The following is an 11,258-nucleotide window of genomic DNA, read 5'->3' on the forward strand; positions in this document are numbered from 1 at the left end:
CAACACCTGGCCTAGTTTTCACTGCAGATATTCAACTTCTCCAATGATTCTTTCTACAGATGTACTCAACCTGATTCCTGTGTAGAGCATCAGGTGAATACCACATATATAGCCGTCCATTGTGTTTCTTATAAAAGGTATTTGCAGTGAATGATCTTCTTTACGATGAATGCAATTCCTCATCACCATTTCATCTTCAGAGTAGTAGATCATATGATTGTCTTTTTCAAAATATCTCAAGTCAGTCCATCTCAGTTTGGCACTGTCCAGTATATCAAAATTTATGTGCTTCATTTGTTCCTTAACAACATCTAATTTTCCTACATTCACACTTTTTACATTCCACGTTCCAATGATTGGTGTCTGCTTGCAACTGTTCCTCCTCCTTTGAATTTCCCAATAGGAGGCCTCAGCCTTCAGTGCCATAGAGACAATTGTGAATGAAGGAGGAAGTTCAAGCTACTATAAAGGAAATCGCAAAAAGCAAGGCCCTGGAATTGATGGAATACCAGTTGACATAACTCAGCAAACAGATGCTGCCCTGGACATGCTTTCCAAGTTGTTCCAGGAAATCTGAAGGATAGTTACCTGGCCAACTGACTAGAAGAGATCCACATTTATTTGCATTCCAGAAAAGGGTTTTCTGACAGAGTGTGAAACTTTTATAGAACAATATCACTAATATCACATGCAAACAAAATCTTGCTGAAGATTATGCAAAAATGAGTAGACAATACATTAACAGAGAACTAACAGAAGTAAAGACTGGGTTGAGAAGAGACCGTGGCACTAGTAACACCATTGCCAATATCAGATAGATCCTGGCTGTAAGCAGAGAGTACCAGAAAAAAAATATCTGTGTACCAGAAAAAAAAATATTTGACTGTGTGGACCACAACAAACTATGGCTAACCTTGAAAAGAATGAGAATCTCAAAACTCCTGACTTTGCTCATGCAAAACCTATACTTGGACCAGGAGGGAGTCATCAGAACAGAGCAAGGGGACACTTCATGGTTCAAAATGAGGAAAGAAGTGTGTCAGGCACGTGTCCTCTCTTTATACCACTTCGATCTACATGTGGAATAGATAATTCAGGAGGCTGGACTTTATAAGGAATAATGTGGCATCAGAATTGGAGGAAGACTCATCAGCAACTTGTTTTATGTGGATGTCACAATCTTGCTCACTGAAACCGAGGAGGATCTGAATCAGCTGCAGTTAGCCAATTACTACTATCTTCAGTATGGATTGAAGCTTAACCAACATCAAGAAAACAGACACTCACAACTGGGGCAATAAGAAGCATCATGATAGATGGAGAAGAGATTGAAATTGCCAACAATTTTAGCTTGTTTGGGTCCATATTTAACACTTTTCAAGCCAACAACTAAGAAAGCAATTGATGAACGGGGTTGGGAAAGTCTGCTGTCAAGGACCTCTCCAGAGGTACGAAGATTCCAGTGTAGATTCTAAGGTGTGCCTAAAACTGGTCATTGTCCTTGCAATTGCTTGTTATGCATCAGAGAGCTGGACAATCAATAAGCATGGCAGAATAATTGATGCCTTCGAGTTCTGGTGCTGGAGAAGAGTGTTGAACATACCGTGGACTGCCAAGAGAATAAACAGGTCTATCCTGGAAAGGGTGAAACCAAGTTGCTTTCTGGAGGCAAGGATTTTGAAGCTTTGTCTCATATACTTTGGGCATGTGGTCATGAGGGACCAGTCTTTGAGAAGGATACCATGTTTGGAAAAGTGGAGGGACAATGAAGAAGAGTAAGACCCTGCATGAGATAGATTGACACAGTGACTGGGACAATAGGGTCGGGTGTGTCAAGACAGTGAGATTTGCCCAGGATCGGACAGAGTTCATAGCTATTGTTTATAGGGTTGCTATGAGTTGCAGGCTTATCAATAGCACGTAACAACAGTGACAACAAGATGATCCAGAACTTACTGTTAAGATGTCATTTGAAGATAAGGGGTTATGTATACATTAAGTCCTTAGAGTAGTGTCTGACAGTGCTCACTAATGTTTTCTATTTTGCCTCAAGTCTTTCTTTTTCTTTTGGATTCCATGTTATAAACTCTCCTGTTTAAAGTTTAAATCTACCTTTCTGGTTTTGAAGGTCTCCTCTCAAGAGTCCCCTTTCACCATACTAATTTAAACAGTTGCAGTTTTCCTAGAGGTGAATCACATAATGATTTTTTTCAATCTTTTCTCTATTAGATGTCACTGAAAGAAAGTGTATGATTAGATTCAATTCAGTTGTGTCCCACAAAGAAATAATGTGTATAATATACCAACCAAGGTGACTTTCTCTGGGGCTTAATAGGTTAAGGATAAAACAGAGAGAGCTGTTCAGCTCAAAGAATGAAAAAGGTGTTTTACAAATTACCTTAAGAAGCCAAAACCATGTCAAGTGAAACAGTATGTTCTTGGAATATTGTCAGCTGAAATTGTGGTCAATTTTTGCAAATTGTATGAATTTGCACTGCATATTTTATTTAGTGTTTAGCAAAATTCCAGTATGGCTCTGCATAACTTACACAATACACTGTGAAAATGACTCCAGAAACTCCCACAGAAGTTGACAAATTGGGCATCTAATGCTTTTAAGCTAATTGCACGCTTAGTAGGTAAAGAGTTGACTTGTTAAGAATGAAGCTTAGAGTTTCATAGAGATAATGTTCTGCCTACTGCCATACTAAATACAACCCAACTCTGTATCAAAAATATTACAGAAGGCTTAAATATGAAAATAATGTGAGCTTTATTTACCATTCTACTTAGTTTTAACTGAAGTGCTCATGAATCATGTGTAATATCATAGCCGTTTTGAAACCTGTTTTTGAATTTTCAAGCTGTTATTTTCAAGAAATTTATAAAGCAAATTGCTAAGTGATAAAGAGTAATTTGATGCCATTGCTTATGTCATTTATTTTTCCCTTCCTTGCAGGCTGGTAAAAAGGAAAGAAGTAATACCCTGAATATCGCCATAGAAAACATGTGCAAGAAGACAAGAGACCTCCGCAGACAGGTAAATGAAGAAGGACTTAAAAATAGAAAACGACTTAAAAATATGTGCCTTTTCTTGGCTTCTGGAATACTTATTTCTTGTTTATGACAATTTTCAGTTAATTTGTATCATAACATAAAAAGAAACAAATATGCTCTTATCATTTATCATTTACTGCAATAGGAAGAAAATAAAAATAAAACCCAAATCTACTGACTATTTTGCACATTAGAACATCTGACATTAATGAATGCCAACAGAATGATGACTGGCTGTTGTGTTTAAGGTTCTGTTTCAAATTGATTGGGCCATGATTCTCAGCACTTTGGCAGTTCTGCAATGATATATTGGCAGCTATGTAATGATATATAGCAGCTATATAATGATGCAACTTGATAGTTATGACATGATGTATGTATTCTCTGTTTTGTTGCCTAGAAAGAAGATATTATCATCTTCTGTTTTCAAATAATGATGTCATTTATGTGATCTTTGTAATCTAAACACTTTGATAAATGAAAAGTAAGCTTTTATCATTCCCAAATTTACATATTTAAAGTATTTTGCAACCGAAGTTGAAAGAGAATAGCCCTTGATGTCATGTAGAAGTAAGCTCAAATCTTGCTCTATTTTTCATCAATTCTGTCATCATGGGTATGAACTTCTACTCTTGTAAGCCTATTTTAACGTATCATTTGGAATTAAACTCACTGTCATCTAATTGATTCTGATTCATAGCAACACTCCATTGGGTTTCTGAGGCTGTGAATCTTTAGAGGAAGACTGTGCTAATCTTTCTTTCATGGAACTGTTGGTGGTTCCAAACAAACAGAACCAAGAGTTCTTTTATCTTAGCAGAGCAGCATTCTAGGGACTAAATTGCCAGATTTGTTATGTATAGTGGGTCCGAAGAGATTAAATGAAATGCCTATGGACTATTGATAGGTTAATTTTATTAAATTAAAAATTGATTTTATCTATAGTTGATATAATTGCTGTAATTGAATTTTGTAAATTCAAATTGTTGAGTTGACAAATGTGTTATATTTATTTTTACAAAAGCAAAACCAAACAAAACTGAATTTATCCTCTAAAATGTGTAGCCAAGCAATGTATGGAGCTGTTAACATAAACGTCACTGGTTTAAGTCCACCAGTCTCTCTGAGGGCTAAAGATGGTAGGTCTTATACTGTAAAGACCCATAAAGACTTACAGACGTGGGAAGCCAAGAGAGGGTCATTATGAGTCTGAATTGACTCAGTGGCAATGATTTGGGATATGTTTTCAGCTTAGATCTATTATTAGGACCATAAGATTATAAAAGATTTTCCTAATTCCTTCTGCCACAATATTTTTCCCCATAAATTTTGAGACAATTTTCCAAGAGCTTGCATTTTGAATTTCATTCATAAACAGCATGTTTTCCAATGTGAAACTTTAACATGATCATTTTTAACCATTAAAAAAAAGACAGAAGGCTTTTCAACTATAAGTTTTTAGTGCAATGTGTAGTTGTAGTTTTATGGGAAGATTTAGTAAAATGGGCTGAGAAATATTTTAATTCAGAAGTAGTTTTGGAATTGAAATAAATAAGGATCTGTAGCCAATTAATTGGCTGTGTAAAAACTTGGTTTTCGAGGATGGGAAAATCCAAATTTATCAAATTTATGGATTTAATGTGAATTTTATTTCTGCTGTCAGGAGTTATTTGGACTTAACGATCATGGAACATACGAGTTAGGAGTGATTTACAACAACTTGCCTTACAGTTCAATTGAGACAGTCTAAAGTGGTGAAGAAACCTATTTAGGAGATGGAACCCACATTAGGACTCAGGTACACTTGTTGTTGTTGTTATGTGCCATCGAGTCACTTGCGACTCATAGCGACCCTAAACAGCCCTAAACTCTGTTCTGTTCTGTGCCAATCACACTGTCTCTGATACACTCATCCCGATTACCCCAGTCACTGAATCAATCCATCTCAGAGAGGGCCTTCCCCTCCTGCGCTGTCCCTCCACCCTCCAAAGCAAGATGTCCCTCTCCAAGGACCGTTCCCTCCTTACAACATGTCCAAAGTTGTCATACAAAGCCTCAGAATCCTTGTCTCCAAGGAGCAGCCCAGTTTAACCCTTTCCAGGATGAATCCGTTTGTTTCCTTAGAAATCAATGGTACCCTCAATATTCTTCTCCAGCACCACAGCTCAAAGGCATCAATTCTCCTTCTATCCTCCCTAGTCATAGTCCATCTCTCTGACGCATAACAAGTGCTTGCAAAGACCATGACCTGTATCAGATTCACCTTAGTCTCCAGAGAGACACCATTGCTCTTCAGTACTTTAGAGAGGTCCCTTACAGCAGACTTTCCCATCTTTTAATTTCCTGGCAGGTACAGTTATCATCAGAATTAATATAATCATTCATTGTATGACTTCTATTCTTTGATATTCAGGATTTCTACCATATCAGGTCCTCTCAGAACTTAGAAAAGATTTTTTTTTAGCTACCAGCAAGTGTGTCTTTTATTCCTTTATCATCACAATGTATTTCCTTCAACAAAGCTGCATATAAAAATATAATCTAAATTTACATGTTCAAAAGTTTGGCATCATTGTTTCTAAAAAAATAAAATGTCAAAGAAAAGAAATCTCCTGTACATAGTTTCCAGATTAGACAATAAAAAAAGTATATATATAAAAGTATAATTCTTCTTTCTCTCTAAATTCCACTGAGTTAGAATCAACTCATAGCTGGGCCGCCATCAGGTTTTCAGAGGCTGTAAATAACATAGAAGGAGATTATTCCTCTTTCTCCTGTGGAGCCACTGGTGCATTTAAACCCTCAGAGAGACACCACCTTCCTTTGGATTAACAGCACTACTCACTACGCACTAGAGCACCATTCAATGATTGATATTAACTTGAAATTGAAATTTAATTAGGATCCTATATCCCAACTGGCAATCCTATTTGTGTATTTCTATCTCACTTCTATCACTGAGATACAGAAACATCAGGGGAGAACTTTCAACACCTGTCAGTGACAAGGAGCTGCACTGCAATTTCAAAGGAACACGGTTCAAATCCACCCACTGCTCTGCTGGAGAAAGATGGCCAATAACTGACCATGTTATTAAACTGCCTCAGAAAACCACTGATGGGTCACTTATGAGTTGGTTCTGACTCAATACTACAACAACAACAGTATAATAAGGCCTTTTTGGTTTAGAAATTTGTTTATAGGAAGTATGAAAACTTCATGTTTTTTTAGGACTTTATATCTGTTTTGTGTGACTGTTACTGCTTAACAAACCAGAGAAAATAACAACCAACATATTATTATGCCTTACAATTCTATCAGTTAACAGGAGTATACTTGAGAGTGGGAGAAGTTTCACGGATCTGTTTATGTACTGTTTTCACTTGTCTTTAGGGCACTGGCTGTCCGATGGAGATTGGTATTTGTTCAAGGTTAAGCCTTTGGAGTCTTAATGTTTCTCACTGTCCTTTTGGTTGTTAATATTCTAGGACTCCTGCATGTGATGCCTCTCTCACACAGTATAGGCTAAATTACTTACATGATAGTTCTTAAGAAAGGAGAAATAGAAGGTGTTAGGCCTTGTTAGGACCAGATTTCCAAAGTTAAAGATAATATTTCCCCCTACATTCTGTAAATCAAGACTGTTATATTGTTTGCAAGACCAGTTTAAATTCAGTTGGAAAGGGTAGGAATTCTCCCTCTCGTGGTAGAAGTGTTACGTAAAGAAGGGAAGGTTAAAATTGTAAGGAGTCAGGTTTGGAGTCATCCATGGTAGTTGATGTGATTCTTCAATCTCATTATTATCACTAGCCCAGCCAGGACTTAATTTTCTATCCTGATGTTTACACTCTTTGCAGTAATAAAAATCTAGTTAAAACAGCAACCCGAGTCATCTCCACCTCCTCCTATTCTTTGCAGATTTTATCTAACAGCTTAAAAGTTTTTGGCATTTTCCATTGGCTCTTTTACACAAGGAGAAAATACTTCCCTTAAAATATTTATCTTTGGAATATTTAATGTTTATATAGTTCTGTTTTTCAGTTCTATATTTAAGTGAAGAGCAAGTTAAGTTCAACTAGCACTTTCTTAATTGTGGTTTTCCATCATCAACACAGAAATCTTCTCATTCTGTTCATAAAATAACTTAGATTTCTTCCATATATAATAAAATGGATGGCCTATAAATGTATGGTGAGAAGGAAACTACACATTTTAGAGATTCAAGATAGAATGTTCTAGCAAATGAGTTCAGATTTGTTTCAACTTCCCTGCATTTTAAATCTTTTCTGTGTTACTGAAGAACAAAGATGGAACAGTCTTTGGCATTATTTTAGTTTAGTCTCCATTAAGGAATTTTAGTGCCCTAGTTCGTAGGAAGTTGTGCTGCCTAACCCAGAGGTGGCGCCTCTGTGACGGCTTAAATCCACCGGTGATTCCATGGGAGAAATATGGGCAATCTCCTCCCATGGCGTGCATAGACTCTGAAACAATAGCTGTCAATTGGTTCTAACCTGATAGAAATAAGAGTACATAAAAGTTTTAAGTCCTGTTTATTTAAGGCATCAGATGCATGCTAATTTTTTTTGTTTGTGTGACTTACATCTATTGATGAATAAAGACAAACAAATGGTCCAGGAAGGAGGATAGGTAAAAATTCCATTTTACAATTTGATTTTAAATGAATGTGTCTCTAATGTAGAAAATCATATTTTTCTAGTTTTCAGAGAGAATTCTTTTGGAAAACACGTTCTCTTCTTTCTGTCCCTCTTTCCCTCACAATTTCATTCTTTCTCTCCTCCACCCCCTTATTTTCTTGTCGAGGAAGCTCCTTGTTACAATTTTCACACAGAACTTTCACTTTTGAGCTTCAGTTGTACAGAAATACATTATTGTATTTGAGATCCCAAACCACTTACACGAGAGGGAAATAGAAAAATTGATGTCTCAAAACCTTTTATTAAACCATAGTGAGAAAAGATGGAAAGCCCCTCTGTTTTATATTGTGCCTGACATTTTTCATGCCTGGCAACAGACAGGTATTTATTGAAAATGCATACCTCTAACTCTATTGGTCTCCCACTGACTTCAGGTGTTCATTCTGGGGCTTCAACGGTTGTCTTATTTCTACAGTGGCACAGTGGAGTCTCCTAGAAACTTTTCTGGTATATGATCCAAGTAAAGGGAATGAGTTGTACTCTCAGACAGGAAAAGTAATACGATTGTGAGTGAGATAGCAATTGTTATGTGCAGTTGAGTTGTAACTGACTCATCCTGCAGGGCGGTTTCAGAAACTGTAAATTCCGCAGGAAGAGATTGACAATCTTTCTCTCATGGAGCAGCTGGTGTTTTCAAATCACCTGGCCTTGAATTGACAGTACAACTCTGCACCATGAGGTCACCAGAGAACCTTTAAGTAATGGAGGCTATTCAAATGGTAGATGCAATCATGATTGATTGTCTGAATATATGAAGGAAATTGCCTTACATGACATTCAAGGTCTTTCATATTTTATTCATAAATGGAGACTAGGATTTTGAAGCTTCACCTCACTTACTTTGGACACATGGCCAGGAGAGATTGACATCCTTGGAAAAGGACATTCTCGGAAGGATGGAGGTACAGCACAGGAGAGGAAGATTCTGGATGAGATGGATTGATACAGTGACTATGGCAGTGGGGTTTGGTGTGTCAGAATTAGTAAGACTGGCTCAGGATAGGGAAAGGTTCAGAGCTGCTCTACATAGGGTCACTATAAGGCACATGACAACAACAACATACTATGACAGGCTTGGAAGCAAGAATAGCACCCACTTCCGAAACAACATGCATCCGGAAACTCTATGAATTTTTTATAAATGTCAATAGTTATAGAGGGGCTTCAGGCCTTTTGTTCATTGGATGGCGATGAGTCGTGCTTGACTTGAAGGCAATCAACAACCCAACAAGTATTAATTAGTCACATCAGTAATCTTCCTTTCTATGGTAAGTTGAGTCCTTCACTGGAGAAATATTTCTCCTTCTAAGTGAAATTATTGGTAGGTGATACATTCTAAGTTTTCTGAACACTTTCTACCATCTTGGGTAGAAGTATTTTTCTCCTAGAAATTTATAATAATTAAATGTTTCACATCCCAGTGTTAAAGAGCTGATTTGCCAACTCAGAGGTATTTAGTTTTAATCCACCATCTGCTCAAACTCTTCTTATGAGGTTTAGAGCCTTGGAAAACCTGCTGGAGGGTCCTGAGTGGGTTATGTATCAATGACACACAACAATAACAACAACGACAACATAATAGTAGAAAGATGGAACTTTCCCCCCTCTCATTCAGCATCTCATTCACCCTTTTGATATTATATGGCTAAATATCAGATAATTCAAAACTAGACCAAATACCTGTCTAATACTGGTTTTAAGATACTCTAAAATATCACAGAAGGCAAATTAAAGCTTTCCTGTCTGATAGCTCATATTTCTTTGTTTTATTTTGTAGGGTTTATTGAATTAATGAGTTGACCTACCAACTTTACCATGTACAGTTATTATCATAACTAATAAAATATTTCAGGATATTATTACCCTTAAAGACTCAATATTTTTTAGACAAAATGATTTAATTTTGCAGTGAAGCTTTAAGTCTCAGAAACTATCTGTAGAGCTGAGTAATTGCCTGATTGTCATTTATAAGCTTACATGTAATCTAATTTGAAAGAACTAATTGTAACAGAATGTTATACTTGTTTAATAATTTAAGGTGTGAGGGCAAGAACAATTAATGCAAATGGAGAAAATTGGACGTCAGACTCATTTATTATTCTCCTTGCTCTATTAATCTGTTATCAATTGGCATAATCGGTGATCTAACTTGGTTTAATTACCGTGAAGTCTACAATTTAGTTAATCAGAATTTATCATCAGTTCCTCAAACAAGGTAGAAAACATTTTATAATTTTGTAATTATGAAAATACATGATGTACACTCTTATTTGTACACATGCATAAACATTATAGTAATACGATTTCTTTAAGAAACACAACAGTATTATTACTTATTGACTCTCTGGGGTAAGTGAAAATTTTTTTTAAAAAGTATTAGTGACTTGTAAAACAAGAGAACTATTGCTGTATAGCTAATTTTTTTTCCTTTGGAATTTTATGCATCTTAATTTTGTAAGGGACATTTATATGCAGTTTTAAGTATTGTCATTTTAGGGATTGTATAAAACAGTAAAACATGAATTTTGTAACCACTGAGATGATAATCATGGGCAATAACATGAGTTATTTCTGTGAAACCAATACACACTTAAAGTCTGTATTTCTTTTTAGCTCCGTAAGGCCATTATAGACCATGTGTCAGATTCTTTCTTGGATACGACAGTCCCACTTTTGGTTCTCATTGAAGCTGCCAAGAATGGCCGGGAAAAGGAGATAAAAGAATATGCTGCAATATTTCGTGAACACACCAGCAGACTTGTAGAGGTGAGTGGCCCAGAACTTTATACCTAAAAGAAAGAGATTCAAATTCTTTGTTTACAGAAGAATTGAACTTAAGTAAAACTTTGGGGGAATAATTACAAATGAATCAGTGTTGGTTGAAGATGTATATGAAGATATTTCTGAAAATGTTATAAACTGTGGACTTGGAGAAGAAGAAATTTACTTTAATGAGCTATGAAATTGTATTCAGTTTTATTTTCTTAAATCCACAATTATAAATCAAATTCTTTATTTTGCGATATTAATAGAAAAGTTTACAGAAAAGTTGGATTTTTATTCATTCATTGTTATACATTTTTACCCCCTCTCCTTTTCTCCCCACTCCTCCAATTCATTTTTTAAAAACATAAACATTCATTGTTGCACAAATACATACTTTTTGAGATAAACAAAAGAAGTGATTAGATTAAGGTATCTTTGGCTTTATCCCTAAAACTTTTTTAACTTATTAAAAAATAGAAACTACTGTATTTCATAGCATTTTACTGTTTCCCATTGTATTTTCATGGTTGTATTATTCTTTCATCTTTTCAAGTAATGTTCAACTTAATTCATAACTGGAAAATAACTGAAAGACATAAAAGAATGCAGAGAACCATCAATAATTAAGTAGGAGTAGTGTGGTAACAACCATGACATTAATTGAGAGTGCAAGTAAATTAAATAATTTACAAATTCAATCTTTATAATGTAATATTATGT

General features: G+C 35.7%; 1 protein-coding gene across 1 annotated transcript in view; it reads left to right on the top strand.

Annotated features, from left to right (window-relative positions):
• Nucleotides 1-11,258, top strand: part of CTNNA3 (catenin (cadherin-associated protein), alpha 3) — a 2,453,748-nt gene that overhangs the window by 1,225,034 nt on the left and 1,217,456 nt on the right. The window contains exons 8-9 of the mRNA XM_006889022.1: nucleotides 2,960-3,040; nucleotides 10,386-10,538. Coding sequence (XP_006889084.1) covers nucleotides 2,960-3,040; nucleotides 10,386-10,538 — 234 coding nt within the window. The remainder of the gene's footprint in view (nucleotides 1-2,959; nucleotides 3,041-10,385; nucleotides 10,539-11,258) is intronic.

This window comes from Elephantulus edwardii, unplaced genomic scaffold, assembly GCF_000299155.1.
Source record: "Elephantulus edwardii isolate Elephantulus edwardi_28Jun2011 unplaced genomic scaffold, EleEdw1.0 scaffold00074, whole genome shotgun sequence".
NCBI classification, from domain to species: Eukaryota; Metazoa; Chordata; class Mammalia; order Macroscelidea; family Macroscelididae; genus Elephantulus; species Elephantulus edwardii.